The sequence below is a fragment of the Alternaria burnsii genome, assembly GCF_013036055.1.
Source record: "Alternaria burnsii strain CBS107.38 chromosome Unknown 705, whole genome shotgun sequence".
Classification (NCBI taxonomy): Eukaryota; Fungi; Ascomycota; class Dothideomycetes; order Pleosporales; family Pleosporaceae; genus Alternaria; species Alternaria burnsii.
The window spans coordinates 1,016,515-1,033,104 of record NW_024066107.1 but is presented as its reverse complement, the minus strand read 5'-3'; the positions used below and the strand labels follow the sequence as shown (position 1 = coordinate 1,033,104).

The window sequence follows — 16,590 nt, the reverse complement described above, 5'->3', positions numbered from 1 at the left end:
GTACTGGTTAGTATCGCGACAGTGCGATGTTGTGAGATATTCAGAACAGCCATCCGGTTAGAGATCGAATTTCACGGTAATGGAAGAGAATCTGATAACGCCATTCAAATATCAGCCTTGTCCAAAACCGCCTGTGGTTCCGTTACCCATCTCTGTGGACCTTAGTTATTGTAGTGGTAAGTCTGTAGATATGGGCACAGCGGGTAAGTCAAGAACTCTTACGTGCGGATTGTATTGTACTACGTACACTAATGACATAATAGGCTGGGTCCCCCATAACTCACGTTCAGATCCCTATTTTTTACTCCATCCATCTTCACAGTGTAATATCACTGGTGGAGCTCTGACCTGCTTCCATCACTCACACATCGTCGGGCTTCACGTACATACGCAAACCACTGGCTTACAGAGAAACCTTGGCAGACTCACAGACCTTCTTGTGGATCTTCCAGTGCTTCTTCTGGCACGAAGTCGAGCAGTACTTGCGGTTCTTGCACTTGCCACATGCGAGTAAAGCCTCGCCTTTCGGTCTAGATGCCACACCACAGCCGCCGCACTCATCAGGCTTGTTGTATTGGTCACGGAGCTCCTTCACGATTACCGAAGTGCGCGAGTTGGTCCTGCCTAAATGTTAGGGCACAAAGTTAGTATATGTATCACAAGCAGCTTGCGCAGGCACGTCACGTACCGGTGTTGAAGAGAAGGGGGTTAGGAACGTTCATGAGCCTGAAACCACCGTCGTCGTGCTTGTCGGGTTTGGAGTTGACTTCCTCTAGGAGGGACTTAGACTCGAAGTCATAGGGTTCTCCATTCTTATAACCATTCGGACCGAAGAGAGCCTTGTGCATCTGGCGCTGGGCGTCCGGCATGAGACCACCTTCGGTGTAGACCTTCTTGAGCATGGCAAGACAAGAAGCTGGGAGTTGACATCCGTGAGTCATGGCGCAAGCACCAAGCAAGACGTACATGTAGCAGGGATCTGAGAACCAGTGTTCCATCGCCTCCTCTGTTGATCCATTGACAGGGGCTAAGATCTTTGCTTCCCTCTTCGCGATCATGTCAACAAGGGCGCCGGAGTCAAGATGCTTGCGGACCACTTCGGGGTCAGAGCAGCAGGGAGCGTAGAGGTCGTAGTGGATGCTGCCTTCTATATCTTCCTCACTCTTGCCTTGGGACTTGGCTACAGCTTTGGCGGCTTCTTCGAGTTCGGTCAGCCCAGCTTCGTGGCCCATATCGCCGACGTTGTCCAAGTCCTGGTCCGATTGGAACAGACCTGGAGTCACGTTAGCGGATGGAGTTTCTCTACTATGACAAGTTTATCACTCACAGTATCCCCAAGCACCCATCTTGGAATCTTGGTATGTATGGACTCTTGTACAGCGGGTTGGGAGTAATGGTTGACGAAAGCAGTGACGACACACTACCGTGGATAGCTGTTTTCTGATGTAATCTTTCGCTCAGGTGGTGAGCGTTCAAAGTAGAGGTGAGTGAAAAGGGTGAATGAGTTGAAGAGGAAACACGCTTCGCGGGGATCTAGGCTGCATTCGCTGTCAGGGAAAGAGCAGTGACGCGTGGTCCCGTGATCTGGACACCTGCGCTTTCCTTGCTCACACACGCCACATCTCCGTCTATTCACTGAGCGGTCGTAATTCGTCGACAGCGGCGTTGTTTGCCGTCCCGCGTGCTGTGAGGCTTGGTCTTGATGGACTCCATCGATGGAGTGGAGTGGCCTTTGCCTGCAACGCTCTTTAGTCTGGAGACGGACTGCGGGAAGGAAGTACCAAGAGGCAAGCTGTTTGTGTCCTTTGCAAGATCCTCCTTTTCATCAGCGCTGTTATCAAATGCGATACACACTTTTTGTCCTTGGCCGTACGTTATGATACGTAAACCTTCAAGTTTTCTTCGAAGAGATTTAAGTGGTCTTATGGGTATGGCATGTAGTATGCACCGCTTTCTATTCCGACTTAGTTAGCCTCTATTATTGAGAGTTTACTACCATTCGGGCATATTATGGGTATATCCTTTACCCCGCACGCCCCACAAGAAGCGGTGTAACACGATAGCATATAAGTAGAGGTAAGCATCGAGCGAGTTGACCAAGGAAAAGTTGCTGTGGTCTTGCAAAAGTACGTTCATCACAAGACAGTCATGGCGTCTTCCAACGAGAATTATCCACCAGGGCCATACGAGGCGGACAAACACATAACACCTCCACCTAGGCCAATTTCCCCGTCGACTGCAGAATACCAACTCAACCATATGATGATACGTATCAAGGATCCAGAGAAGAGCATGAAGTTCTACTGTGACTGTTTGGGCATGCATGTCATCTTCATCTTCAACGCCGGGCCGTTCACGATCTACTATCTCGGACCACGAGACGTTGGTACGTACATCCATAATCTATTTACCTATAACAAAACACTAAAACACCTATAGGTATGGCTAATCTTCGAACGTCAAAGGGCTTACTGGAATTATATCATATTCCCGCAGACTCGTCTACGCCTTATGCTTCTGGCAATGACTACCCTGGTCCTGGAATTGGGCTTGGTCACCTTGGGTTTACAGTTCCTGATGTCGCTGAAGCAGTGGAAAGGGTTAAGAGCCATGGGTTCGAGGTCATCAAACCGTTGGATGAGGCGAAGGAAGAACAGATGGGTATACCGGCAGATACTGCTGCCGGAAAGCATGGAAAAGTGCCAGATGGGTACAAGCATCTCTTTAAACAATTGGCTTTTGTGAAGGATCCTGATGTAAGTGACAGTTTATTGGCAAGAGTAAGTGGAAGAAGCAATATGCTAATAACCAGTGTTTAGGGCTACTGGGTTGAATTCATACCACCAGCTTTCAGAGCCGAGTAGGTAATGAAAGCAGTTCAAGGTTGCGTGACACTTCAATTGTAGAACGGCTGGAATATCTGTTGCACCTAGCTTCTATATGACTGATCTCTCTTCCCTATTTTCCTTACTGGCGAGCTCTCAACCCAGCTCAACGACTTTATCATCTTTCCACTGACATTATGGCACCTCAACCTCAGCCGAACACAGAAACTTCTGTCCGAGCCCCAAAGCGAGACATCGACGGGTAAATTGCCTCTGATATCCTTTCTGTCTGCATCACTGTTGACAAAAACTTAGTTTCATCAAGTCTCCTCTGGTCAAAGTGTTGATCGGACCAGATACCGATCGCTCAGAACTGCATATTCACCATTCGATCATAGCAGCACGATCCGAGTTCTTCGCAAGCGCTCTAAATGGCCGATGGGATAACTTTGATACCAAAATTGTTGACCTACACAAGGCTGCTCCAGATCTTGTCCTGGAGGACGTCGCACACTATTTGGAAGCTGTTTACACGAATCAGATCCACGACGAGAGCCATTCGAAGGGTTTCTATGATATTTGTAAGGTGTACGTAGTAGCTGAGCGGTTACATGATGTACAGACACGTAACCTAGCTGTTGAAGCACTGTATAACCGGATGCAAGAGTCTGATCCTACTACCACGGTCCCCGGTCCAAAATGTGTTGACATTATTTATGAAGGCACAGCTTCACCTAAGAATCTGATGCGAAAGCTGATAGTCGACACATGGTGTACTTGGGGTGTTGCTCGACTTGAGGATCATTTGAATACTGCTCCTCGGCAATTTTTGGTTGAGCTTGCGGCGGCTGCGGTTAAGAAGCTGGTTGAGAACAGCGAGGACCAAGAGTTGATTCTTGATGTGAAGGCTTATCTTGAGGACTAAGCTCCCAGAGTGGTAGACCAGCTTCTCTAGGGTTTGAGAAGAATGCATGTCGTCATAGATGAATGATACATCAAAAAGCAAAGTCTGAGCCATTATTCTTAACACCTCCATGACAGACAAAGAAAAAATCACCAGCACTTTGCTACAAGCGTTTCCAAGGCTCCTAGCAGAGGACAGTATAACCACCATCATAACGGTTTAGGATGAGGCTACAACCTCGAAAGCGTTAAACCAGCGGCGCCGGACGGAGCGTTGGACGATGCGCTAGGACAGGTACCCGTTCGCTAGCTCGAATAAGACCCTGCATTCCGCCTCCCGCAACGTCTCAGATGGTGCAACTAGATGTAGGTATGGAAATGGACTTTGAGCATTTAGACTTTTTATTGATGTACGCAGCCAGTACAGGGCGCGACTCACGAGACATAGCGTCAATGTGCAGCTGACATCTAGGATCCGGTTTTCCGTTAGCGAGACGATCGTTGCAAGGATGCCATCCAGAGTTTCAGATCCGGGGTCAGTGGAGGTCACTCCCTGGAGCCTGACTCCCTGAGGATATCGCCCAAGATGCTGTACGTTTCATCAAATCCTTACAGTCGCTCTTTAACATCTGTAGCCCAAACACTGACTTGAAAGAGCAATGGGCTATCCCCGCGAACGTTATCGCGTGTGCGATGCGAGTCGACGGCAAAGAAAGGGGTTGGTGGTGGCAGCGGCGCAAGATGACGTGCCCCAAGACAAAATTCCAGGCTTGTGAAGCCAATCTTTAGCCGCCAACCTGCATTCGGCCACGGTCGTTTCCAAGTCATAAAGCCATGTTTACCTGGAATTGCCCTGGGGGTTGCGTTTCCCATCTTCGATTTGGTGGTAGCTATGGATAAGCTGAAGTCCAAGACGCGTTCGGCGCGCAACAGACTCGCCAAAGCGACATCGTCGGGCTCAGGTACGGGCGAGCTGCATGTTCCACACCAATCTCTGCCACCCCACGAGAACTCCAGTACCCATGCTGTAAACGAAGGCTTCCAGAGCGCCGAGCCTGGGACCAATGCGCACGACTTCGGAACACCAGCAGGCCAGCCAACACGACAACCTGTCATCGAACCGCCTACCTCGCTAGAGTCATCCATTGACGCTGGCCAACATGTTCCCAAGCCTACGAGGGCGAGCGATCCCTCTTCCCATGTTACGTACAGGTAGGCTCTGCTCACAAGAACGGGGGGGGAAGGAGCGATGCTGACCCGTATCCAGTACTCTTGCTGCACAACGAGCAAGAAGCAGCTCTGCGCCAACTAGACCCCAGCAGTACCCACGACGACCCCAAGCCTATCGTCAAGCCAGTATTGGTATTCGGCGTATACCTTCCTCCAACGCCCTGAGACAAGCAGCACAGAACCCCAATGCCGCCTCAACAATAAGATCAAGTACGCCTCTGCCTGCACTGGACGAAGAACAAGAGCTAGGACAGTTCTCCTCTTCCAACGGGAGTCAGTCGACCCTCACGAACCCTGAGCCAGATCGAAGTCGACTGCGGAAGGTCAAGAGCGCAATACAGACCAGGATACCCTTTTGGGGCAACAAGGAGGAGGAGGAGAAGTCACCGACAACTAGTGCCCATGCTGCTGCACCGGAAGACGATATGTCGTCCAACTACACCTCGGGCATGGTCGACGTCCTCGATACCATCGATCCCGAGGTTGCGACGCTTACTTCTTTGACAAACATGCAGAATTCGCTTTTCATTCCCAATCTACCCTGGCTCAACCGTCGGCCGACATACAACCTACGTCGACGGAAGAGCGAGACTGAGAGTCTAGAAGAGATCAACCGCATCCTAGAGCCCGCCCGTGCTGCTCAGGCACAGGAGCAAGCGGCTCCAAGACTTCAGCGCTCGCCAACTGAAGCTACTACGACGACTATGATGACGATAGATTCGCAACTCACTGAGTCTCGCTTCGCTGTGCTTCCCGAAGAGGCTGACCTATCTGGCTGGAGTGTCGAGGACAAGAAGGAGGTCAACGACCATGTCCGACATATGCTTCACTCACGACGATCCAAGATGAAGCGCTCGCTGAAAGGGTTCGGACAGTATGTCAGGAGACGTATGTATTCCCGTCATCCTTGTCACAGACTATTACTGATAGATCACAGCTCTTGGTTTCCTTGTCACTCTCTACGCGACCCTCATCACCCTGTTCGGTCTGGCCTGGGTACTTTTCCTCATCGGCTGGGTCAATGTCGGTGGCCAACAAATCTACGTTGTGCACGTCATTGACAGTGTCCTTGTTGCCCTCTTCGCTGTTGTGGGAGATGGTCTCGCACCTTTCCGTGCCGTAGACACCTACCACATGATTTACATCGCTCACTACCACCACTTCACCTGGTCGCGCCGTAAGAAGGAGATGCTTCCCGAACTTGCCGATCATAACGACCTTCCTGCCGAACACGCTCCTGTGTCCGGACCCCGTGTGGTAGACCCAGCAGATCCTGAGAAGCAGTGGGAATTCACCGTTTTGACGCCCAAGCAACAGGAGAAGCTGGAACACCACCAGGAGAAGTTCTGCAAATCTCACTCTTTCTACAAACCCCACGAGACAGAGACCCATTACGCCTTCCCTCTTCGTCTCCTCGTTGCTATCGTCGTCCTTCTGGACTGCCACTCTTTACTCCAGATCTCTCTCGGCGCGTGCACATGGGGTATCTACTATAAACACCGTCCTTTCGCCATCACCACCGTCATTCTCTGCTGCTCCATCACCTGCAATGCCACAGCCGGTCTGCTAATTTGGTTGGGTGACAAGAAAACCCGCAAGAAGGACGTGCTAGAGCGCATGAACAGACAGGAGCTGACCGAGGAGGCCATCAAAGAAGTAGAAAAGAAGAAACAGAAGGAGAAAGAAAGAGAAAGCGAGGGCGAGTCTAGCGGTGCGGACGAAGGCAGGGACAGGGAGGCAAGGAGAATTAGTCTCGATGCTTTCAGGCCAGGGAGGAAGAGTATGGATAGGAACAGAGAGAAGAAGCAGAGTCTCGGTGCGTATCCGTGATCAGAGAATGCAACGACGTTGCATAATACACGACTGTTATGTCGGTGGCATTTTTTCTTGGAAGCGTTCAAGCGTATATACCTATTCAGCGACGTCGCCATGTCGACCTACTTAATTCTGCATTTTTTGTTCTTCTTATAGCTCTGTGCCTTGCAGTAAACAACATGTGTTGAATGCTTTGTTGGGGGGATGTAGTGACACTTGTGCTGCTCAGGCAGAAACATACTCGCCATCTGCCATTGCAGCTGCGCTTGAAGATCCCATGCATAAGGGGACGGTGCTAAGACAACATTTACACACTCTTGCTAACATGCTTGTGATAACGGGTCTCCGCTGTATTATGATAGGTCCTCGGCCTCAAAAGAGGTCACGAGAGTAAGAAGGATTGAAAGGTATGGTTGAAGCTCATCACACGGTGATGCTTTGTCAATTGTCTTGTATTACTCCAAATCGGCTCCAGCTAACACTGTTGATATGCCATCTGAATGGATCGTTCTCTCGTTGTGCAATCTTTTCCCACTCAATCCTCGTCCTTCACTTCGATCCAGAGCAATTTCTATCCTCTATATTGTATCGTACCCATGGGTATAAGTTTCTAGCAGCCCTCAATCTGCTCGACACCGGCGGTAGTGCCCTTGACGCACATGCCGTGGTTCTGACGAACGGCGACAGCTGTTTTCGTGTTAACCATAAATGCCGATAGTGGAGCTTGGGTGGAAAGAGAGCATACCCTCGTTTGCGACAGGCGCGGCGATGGCAAAAGCAGCCATGGAGACGATGGTGGCGATGATGGTGGTGAACTTCATTTTGAAATAGTGTTTAGATTATCGGAATCGTTGATCAGGTAGTAGTGAAGAAGCCTGGAATGTAGTTGGAAATTGAAAAGTCGCCCGGCGACAAAGAGTGAATGAATAGAAATGTTGATAAACAAGAAAATTGACTTGAAGAAGTTGACTTGATGGTGAGCTTGAAGTGAGAAAACACCTTCTAGCCTGAGGGGGCGATCAACTTATACCAAGCACCAGCAACAGCTCGCCCATACAGGTACACCGTCGTCGTCGTCGTCGTCGTCATCAGGCGCCGTTGTCATCACAAAGTTATCCCAGTACCTTACTCGCTGCCTCGTACTGACAAGGCTGAAACCGGAGTCTAGACTTTCCTGCTTGTGTCTTGGTACTGTATTAGCGAAAGGAGTACGATCTGCTGCCTAACGACGGCGGGTAGTGGAGCATTGTCGTTCTACGGGAAGAGCACGGCCGGGGAGGCGCTGCGTTGAGTTGTGTCAAAGTTGTTGGAGATATGTCGATGATTTCCCGAAAAACGGGAGACGCGCGGCTTTTGCATGTGGAGTTTTATGGGTACCGTGGGGAAGACGTAGAGCTGTGGGTATACTACCACTTCGTTGAGTTGGGCCCATCATGATGATGCTGCCAAATTTTGTATCCTTCAGATAAACACCCTGCCTACTTTCCCATTAGTTCATCCTCATCTGTCGAGTACAGCCATTGAGCCTATGTAGTCCCGTATAAGCACCGTGATACAGCGCGGTTAGAGTGTGATGAAACGCTACTCAAACCCAGCCGAAACTCGGAAGAGCACCTCCCTTGGCAACGATCTCGGAGAACACAATGCGATGCTAGCAGTCATCGGGTACCATATTTCGACCGAAACGCTTCCAAAGGCCCCGACATACGTAAATCCAGGGGCAGAAGCTGAGGATGTCTGTGTATTAGGATGCCCGTTGATCGTTCACCACACGTGCAACCAGATGGCGCTAACCATTTGAGGACAAATCGTATCAAAGGCGATATTCAAACGCCTTTGAGGAATTGACCGCTCTCAACCAACAACAGGTAACATGATGCCGCCGCCCATTGTAACAGCAAACTTCGAACAGCAAAATTTCCGTCTAACTTATTAACCAAATTTCAGTCGCTGATGTGCTTGATCAGTCGTTCAGCTCGTGGTGGACATCATCGCCAGTTGTTCCATTATCTTTAGTCCTTTCAATTATCTCGTCTCTACTGTTTCTGAAGCTCGCTCTTATGGTTTTTTATCCTGCTTAGTAGAGGTGAGTTGGTCTTGCCTGTTTCCTAGCAATCTTGGAAAGCGGAACACAGTCACCGTCACGTGGTATCTCTTGTGAACTTTAGATCACACGAGTTCTTAGACTGTTAGTATTTATACAGGTATGACTGAGCTTTAGTAAGTTTGAATTCGATACAGTCGATGTCAATGTAGGTTTCTAGCGATGCTAAGGATGTCCATACAAGATAGAGCTGTCACTGGAAAGAGCGAGAGTTTACATACATCGAAACAGAAAGCAGACACGCCCGCCATTTCATAAGATGACGTTCGGATATGAGCCACGTGTAGCCGTGGTTAGAGGTGACTGCGCGTTGCTGAGTACCGATAACGGAAGTGAAGGTGAGAGCTGGTCATGAGGATAGCGGCTTCCCGACTTTCCACTTCCACCTTTGTATCCGACAGTTGCTCCCCACAACCTCACGGGGTTGGCAACTGCGGCCCACAGAAACCATGGATCTATACGTGGCTCAGCTTCCAGGGCTCTCTGTAGCTACTCATCTGGCGAGGGAGCGTGCGAAAGCCGACGAGGACATGCCCGACAACAAGAGCTGGCGATTAGGCCACAGCAAGCAACCGAAGAAGCCACCAAAAGCGCTCACTCCTCTGAAGATCGATACCGAGTACTCAAGATCTTTCGACGATTTGAACGATCACCACCTTCCGCTCAGCTGGCGACAACAACGTCAAGGCAGCAGACCGCAGACACCTGTGGGCGCTGTATCAGCCACGCCTCTCGTTGATGATGCATATGATACCCGAAGTGATCGTTCAGATACTCCAGCGCCACGTCGAGACTCCAAGCCAAGACTCGCACGATACACTTCGCTTTTTGCCAACTTCAAAGATACAACCAAGGAGCCGGAGTTTGCCTTCTCTGCACCTTGGGGTGAAGATGCACCGCAGTCCCTACAGCCTTACATAGATCCGCTTGACGTGGTTCAGTCTGTACGATCGCACATGGCGACTACACATCGGCCAATACCAATGGAGCACAATAGTGGCTTGTTTCGGGTGTTTGAGGACTACCGCAAGGTCCGAGAGCAGAAAGAGAGTCTCAGTATAATGATGGAGGAGACACTCAGTGACTGGAAAAAGGCCGAAGAACATTGGAATCGCTCAAAAGATCGCTATGGCGCGGAGATACGGCGACTCGAGCTGCTCATAGCTCGCGGAACGAGCGGTATGGCAGGGTCAGTAGCCTCCAACTCCATGCCCTTCCTTTGCTAACACAGAAGAGACTTATGCAAGCTCGTCAAGACAGCGTATTGCGACGCCATAGGAAGACCGTCTCGCACGACAGTATCCCTCCAGCTAACAACTCCCTTTCGCATGCCCAACTCGACCAAGAGATCAAAGTTAGGAGTCAGAGAGGTTAGTACTTGGTAATATAGTGTTATGCATGTCGTTACTAATCTAATTCAGCGCTCCTGAGTCGACCGTTATCTCCCTCTGAAAAGATGATCGTCCTCTCAACACAGTTTACCAACGATGGGACGAAGCTGATAGTAGGAACTCCTCCTGAGGTCAACCATAATTTGACACTGTCGCGCAAAGTCCAAAGCGAGCTCAACCTTACCGCCATTCATAAGACAAAACCCTCCCGCTCCTTTACTAGCTCTGCGACTTCTGGGTTCTCAGGAGGGTCTGGTGATCCTTTGCCTGACGAGATGGCGGTTCTTGAGCACACTGGAATGGAGCCGGCGACCGAATGCGAAGCTCTCGTTGCTCTTCGTGAGCTTGGCACACTCGTTGCAAGACGTCGAGGGCTAGAGGTCAGCAGTTTCAACCACAGCCTCATGATGCTCTTCTCGCAGACTAGACCAGCAGAGAGAATAGCAGAAGGTATCGAAGAACGAGACGCACGGCCGTCACGGCAAGGGATGGGCTCGAATTCTGGAAAACCACAGTACCCTGATACATCTTTTGCACCCCGACATAATTTACGGAAGTTTCTGTCGCAGCCACATCTCAGCACTCCACAGAGGCATTGTCGACACTTTTCTTTTGAGCCTGGGGCGGATCAGCTCGAAGCGCTCGCGGAGGACTTTGGAGCGCTTGACGGGGAGACCAATGAGAGCGGTTCTGACGATTCGGACACTCCGCTCCTCATGCGTGCTGAGCGCCCTGCACTTGATACCCATTCAATTAGGTCTACTTCATCGTCCCAAAATCTGGGTGCAGATTTGGCCAAGCCATCAAAGATTCCTAGCCCTGTCCAAACGATGGGTCGCAGTCGCCGAGAGGATTCTGCTTCAAGCCTCCAGTCGGTCTATGCTAGACGTCAAGATAGTCGTCGAGAGTCTCGTTCTAGTGTTATCACGGTATTTCGCGAACACCCAAGTGGAAATGGTCGACCCGAACCCCAGAGCAGACACAGTTCGATCAACGACTTACGTGCGTCAGACTCCTCGACAGGATCAAGAGAGCAGATCGGTGCAACAAGACTGCGCAACAGTAACATAGCTGTCGCAGCAGCGAGGGCTGCAAGTGATGCAAGTCAAACCTCATTGTCAGAGAGAAGCAGCCCAAGATCCTTCCTATCGCGAACAAACAACGCAGGAGGTCCAGTCAGGCCGGTGCATGATGACTCCAAGAGAACGCCATCAAGTTGATAAGTGGACATCTCTTATACCTGTATGATCGAGATCTTTACAACCACATTGGACGGACAGGGCTGCGATTGGTGTTTCATTCCGGTTATTCAGCACATCAGTTTGAGGTTGATTCGACCGTGAGACAACGTGCGATCATCCCTTTCTACTCGCCAAAGTCAGAAGTGATACTTGTGTCACCATTGGAAGACCGGGCTGCAAACGTTTTCTACATTTCTTTTGTTATCACACCAGGTTTCGGGCTTGACCGAGCACCTGTGGATCAGAGAGCAATTATCTGCAGTCATCGTAGCGTGCGTGGGCAAAAGTCACATGGACTAGGAGTTTGTAGGATACCAAGTGTATCAACCTAAGATTGCAGTCCCCTTCGCGCAACAACCAAGATTAGTTGTGCCCATTAGCGAGATGAGGAGCTGTGGCTAAACTGACAGCTCACATCAGACATCGCGATTACTCCCCTTCCCTTCCCGTACCACGCTGCCACAATGACCAGGCGGCGCTCAAGGTCGAACCTATCCGGTCGCGGTTGTACGGAAGTGACCTCACTCCATCTTACTACGGCTAATGCATTGCTCAGGAGACACGGATACTGACACTACGCCAGAGTACTGCGCTTCTGGGCTGGACTCTGACATTCTACGAATCTAATCGCAACGTCTAGTCATAAACGAGCCATTTCCAGCTCCTTCTATTCTGCATGTCTACGCGTCTTATCGCTATCTGCTCTGTTAGTAGGTCTGATCTGCAAACTGTGGCGTTCGATGTGGCGAATGCAAAAGCTGTGCCACAGTTGGCCGATCATTTCCGAGTTGACAGAAAAGGTTTCTTCCACATGATGATACTCGAGGCATTCGATTCGTCGAGAGTTCGCGTTGGCGATCGCGGTCTGTAACTGTTGCCACACTTATTTTTACACAACGATCGCTGCCTCTGTGGATTCCTCCGTTGCACCTACCGGACGACGATTCCACAGCCTTGCGATTGGTCATGCAGTCACAGGCATTCCATTCCATGCAACTGCCAGCACTATGTTCGGTGTAACTGCAAAAGGCAGTGACGTTCACTCTTACAACATGGCTTTCAGATGCACTGTCCAAGCGCCTTACGATGACGAAAGCCGTTGATGGGATGGTTCAGTTGGTGGATAGACTCGCTTTCGGGATAACGCCCGCTAACCACTCCTTAATCTCGGCTTGACAGGTGGTAAAATAACGTTAAGAATTAAGTCTTCCGAGTAAGCGCAAGCGATACGGCGCCAACGGGCGACAGTGGGATTGGCCTGCTAGATAGACTTTGACGAATTGGCGGGGTGGCATCCTCGTCTCTGATCCGTAGCTCATACGCAGGGGAAGGCGGCCGGCAGTGGGCTAGATAGGTAGGGCGAGCAGCGGTAGAGACGTCTGCCGCGTGGAAAGCTGCAAGAGACAAGGGCAGGAAGCGGTCTCGGGACACAAGTGGAAACGGGAGCTGCCCGGCATATGTCATTTCGCATTGAGGCGCCAACGCACACCGTAGGCGCCGCAACAGTCTTGCTTGACAAAGGGGGTATAGTGTGCGAGCAGAAGCTGTCTTGACGAGTAAATTACGCCCAAGGGCACGGAATACTCATCAAGCCACTGGAGCCGCGCACGAGCTCCTCACACTGGTGTAGCAGTTGGAGTGGATTCGAGAAACATCGGGCTGGGTCCGCGCGATCCAGCATCCATGGGCGGATGTGCGCTTGGAGTGCGGGATGGCGACAGATGCAGCGACTATCAGCTCCTCATGCGGACGCAAAGAGCTTCTGGCCGGCTCGCGTCTGCCGTAAGGTTGTGGCTGTGCAGGACGGACGGTGGGTGATCAGTTCTGGCAGCATGTCGCGCACAGAGTAGGGCGGAGGACCAAAGCCGTCTAGGGCCGCGCAAAACTGTAGCGTTAGAAGAGCAGGGACCGTGTGCCTAGACCCGACGCTCCACCCATGCCCACGCGCGGCCCTCTTGCAATTCCGTCAGGCCCTGTGGATGCTCAGGTCGCTAGCTAAAAGACGTCTGACCACCGGCCCTGGACACCTGTGGCTTGACTCTCCCAGGCTCGACTTTCTCGTGGCAGCTGCTCTCCGTTTCATCAACCCATAGTCTGCTCCTCCAAGGCTCCCCAACCCAAACACCTTTTCTTCCCCATCGACTTCCCAGATGCAACCCGAATTAAACAAGACCTAATACCGCGAGAGCGCCCGATGCCATGTTTCGAAATAGGTACGTCCCGCCCGCGCCCAAGCTCGCATATGATTTGCGCGCGTCGCGTGAAGACATCATGTACCTTGGCCGACCCACGACTGACATGCGCAGACTCAACTCCCAAAAACCCGATGGAAAGCTCCTAGAGGACTTCAAGGCGACTTTCCCTCATCTTCAGCAGCGTTCGCATTCTATTGCAGGTCCTCCGGGCCACACGCTCGCAGATGCGCTTGATGTCGCGCACCCCTCCCGGTACGTTCTTCCGAGATCCCCCCATCCCATGTCACTCGGCACGAACATCAACAACAACACCGCCGAAGCCGAACATGCACACACAACGCACAGAAATGTTATACTAACCCACATGTTTTTCAGACAACTCGACCATGAGGACATCAAAGATCAGGACCCGACACCGCGTGGAAATACCGAGCCGTGGAGGTTCACTCCCTCGCTGCTGGACCCCAACAGCTTTGCTTTCACCTCTTTCGCAAACCAACCTCCTGGCTATTACACGCCCACTCCTGGTGGCACCAACACACTCTACCACAGCCAGGCCGGAGACCTCCACACCCCCGGCTTCAGCTTCGGCCTAGGAACACCACTATCGCTTCCTACCTCCGAAGGTGCCCTTCATGCCGGCCAGGTCGCGCCTGCCAACCATCTTCATGGTTTCAATCCCCATGCTTTGGGGTCGCATCACTTCCAGAATGTCAACCCTTTTGGCATGCAGCCCCAGCATTCCCAATCCTTTGCCCCGCACCAGTTCACCCATCAGCCTGCTGCATTCGACCAAGGCAACATGGCGCAAAACCACGAGGATTCGCCAATGGACAATATGGTCCCAGAGGTGGAGATGCAAGAGCAGTCCCCTCTGATTGGTTACGCACCCCATTCATACGAAGGCATGGCAGCTGCCGTCGCACCGGCACCCCCTCCACCTAATCAAAAGTCCGTCGCCCTATCTTTCCAGCCTCTTTCACATACTGACTTCTCCAGCTTCCGATACCACGTTACTCTGAATGCTCCAACGGCCATGATCAAGCAGTCAGACGAAGTTCCTGTTACCTATCTCAACAAAGGACAGGCCTATTCCATCTCCCTTGTAGACACGGCCCCCATGCAAGCGCAATCTCCACCGACAAAGTACAGAACCTTCATTCGCATCTCTTTTGAAGACGAGCAGCAGCGTCAGCGACCCGCGTCTTGCTGGCAACTGTGGAAAGAGGGCCGCGGAACTAACGAGGCGCACCAGCGTGGTGGAAGACTTCAAGCAGTTGAGTTCGTGGACCCGAGCCAAGTCGGCGGCGGTGAGATTCAAGGACGTCCCAGAGTTGAACTCGAATCTTCCTCCTTCGACGGATTTGTCGTTGTATGGACACCAACTCACAACTCTTCGCCCGAGTGCTCTTTAGCCGTGCGTTTCAACTTCCTCTCTACTGATTTCAGTCACTCCAAGGGCGTCAAAGGCATTCCCGTCCGGTTATGTGCGAAGACAGAGATGGTCACCGAAGCTACCGGATCATCGCCCCAAAGACCGGATGCTGAGCTTTGCTACTGCAAAGTCAAGCTCTTCCGTGACCACGGCGCCGAGCGCAAGCTGTCCAATGACGTCGCCCACGTCAAGAAGACTATCGACAAGCTGAAACAACAGATTGCTCAGGTCGAGTCTGGCATGAAGGATTTTGGCAAGCGGAAACGCAGTGGATCAATCTCCAAGGGCAGTGTCAGCCAACGACCCGGAAAGGTACCTAAGCACAAGAGGACCTGGTCAATGTCTTCTGCGAGCGACAATCAAGGAGGTCGTGCGCCTGCTGAAGAAGACCTCCACATCAAACTGGCATCACTTCAAGACATGTTCAGTTCCACCAGGCCTGTCAGTGTTCTTTACCTCAAGGGAGAGGAGCAGGATGACCCGGATCTTCACCCAGTGATCCTAGGAGCTGCTCCTCAAGAACTCTCTAAGATTGACACAAACGTGGATGCGCCCATGTGGGAGGCTCCAGAGTCGCAAACAGGAACATCCTCTGTTGTATCTCCAACTCCTAGCTCCCAATCTCTCCACTCGGAGAAGCGCAGGACTACGTCTTTCCAACGTCCGGCGCCCTTCCAGCCACCATCCCGCATGTCCTCTAACGAATGGCGCAACATGCCACAAACAGCCACAGGTGATCTCAAAGGCATGACTAGCATTCAAGGCGGTGCAGACGTCCCAACAAAGGTCCAACGGCCATACTCTGATGACCATGCGCTTTCTGGATGGATCGAAGCCCTTGGGGTTGATCAAACCTACCAGCCGCCTCCGGAGCCTATGCTAAAGCCTGTCGCCTGCTTCTTCGTCCAACCACGCTTCGCTGGTCGGCAACCCGATGATAACTACTTTCGCGCCGTGTATCTAATGGAGCGTACTGTGAAAGAACTCGTTGCTAGCATTGCAATGAAGATCAAGCTCGAGCCAACCAAGGTCACGCGAACCATCCGTGTCAACCAAAAAGGACTGCAGATTCTGATGGATGACGATGCAGTCAACAGGATCCCCGAGCAACAGGACATGACAGCCGAATTCCATGAGATCGGTACACCGCCAGTGCATGCTATGAAGCGCGAATGGGATGCGGGTCCTACAGACATTCAAGTTGATGGCGACATCAGCGTTACGGAAAACGTTCACTCGACCGGTTACGAACTCCGTCTTCTCTTCTAGGCTTTTATGCCTATCGCTCGCCCGCGAGACGCCGTTCCTTCATCTTTGATACCCTGTTTCTCGGTAATTTGCCGATTGTCACGACCCCGTACTATTCGTACCTTGGAGCCTTGCATTGCTCTCTGAGGGCTGTTCTGAATTAACGTCACTTGATTCAGTTCTACTGTTTGGCGTTTAGCGCC

General features: G+C 51.5%; 5 protein-coding genes across 5 annotated transcripts; 3 read left to right on the top strand and 2 right to left on the bottom strand.

Annotated features, from left to right (window-relative positions):
* Nucleotides 1-403: 403 nt before the first annotated feature.
* Nucleotides 404-1,346, bottom strand: GT037_000381 (uncharacterized protein; the record flags this gene model as incomplete). Its single annotated transcript, XM_038925428.1, has 3 exons — nucleotides 404-624; nucleotides 689-1,273; nucleotides 1,328-1,346. 3 exons carry the CDS (start codon nucleotides 1,344-1,346, stop codon nucleotides 404-406), a joined length of 825 nt encoding a protein of 274 aa, XP_038791284.1.
* Nucleotides 1,347-2,148: 802 nt separating this feature from the next.
* GT037_000380 (uncharacterized protein) lies at nucleotides 2,149-6,788 on the top strand (the record flags this gene model as incomplete). The annotated part of the gene is made up of 7 exons (XM_038925427.1): nucleotides 2,149-2,386; nucleotides 2,440-2,756; nucleotides 2,991-3,087; nucleotides 3,224-3,413; nucleotides 4,497-4,940; nucleotides 4,996-5,846; nucleotides 5,896-6,788. The coding sequence occupies 7 exons, from the start codon at nucleotides 2,149-2,151 to the stop codon at nucleotides 6,786-6,788; spliced, it is 3,030 nt and encodes a 1,009-aa protein (XP_038791283.1).
* Nucleotides 6,789-7,383: 595 nt separating this feature from the next.
* On the bottom strand, nucleotides 7,384-7,594 carry GT037_000379 (uncharacterized protein; the record flags this gene model as incomplete). The annotated part of the gene is made up of 2 exons (XM_038925426.1): nucleotides 7,384-7,460; nucleotides 7,519-7,594. The coding sequence occupies 2 exons, from the start codon at nucleotides 7,592-7,594 to the stop codon at nucleotides 7,384-7,386; spliced, it is 153 nt and encodes a 50-aa protein (XP_038791282.1).
* A 1,732-nt stretch (nucleotides 7,595-9,326) lies between these two features.
* GT037_000378 (uncharacterized protein) lies at nucleotides 9,327-11,488 on the top strand (the record flags this gene model as incomplete). The annotated part of the gene is made up of 3 exons (XM_038925425.1): nucleotides 9,327-10,066; nucleotides 10,114-10,247; nucleotides 10,299-11,488. The coding sequence occupies 3 exons, from the start codon at nucleotides 9,327-9,329 to the stop codon at nucleotides 11,486-11,488; spliced, it is 2,064 nt and encodes a 687-aa protein (XP_038791281.1).
* Nucleotides 11,489-13,780: 2,292 nt separating this feature from the next.
* On the top strand, nucleotides 13,781-16,408 carry GT037_000377 (uncharacterized protein; the record flags this gene model as incomplete). Its single annotated transcript, XM_038925424.1, has 3 exons — nucleotides 13,781-13,956; nucleotides 14,080-14,655; nucleotides 14,704-16,408. The coding sequence occupies 3 exons, from the start codon at nucleotides 13,781-13,783 to the stop codon at nucleotides 16,406-16,408; spliced, it is 2,457 nt and encodes an 818-aa protein (XP_038791280.1).
* Nucleotides 16,409-16,590: the final 182 nt, after the last annotated feature.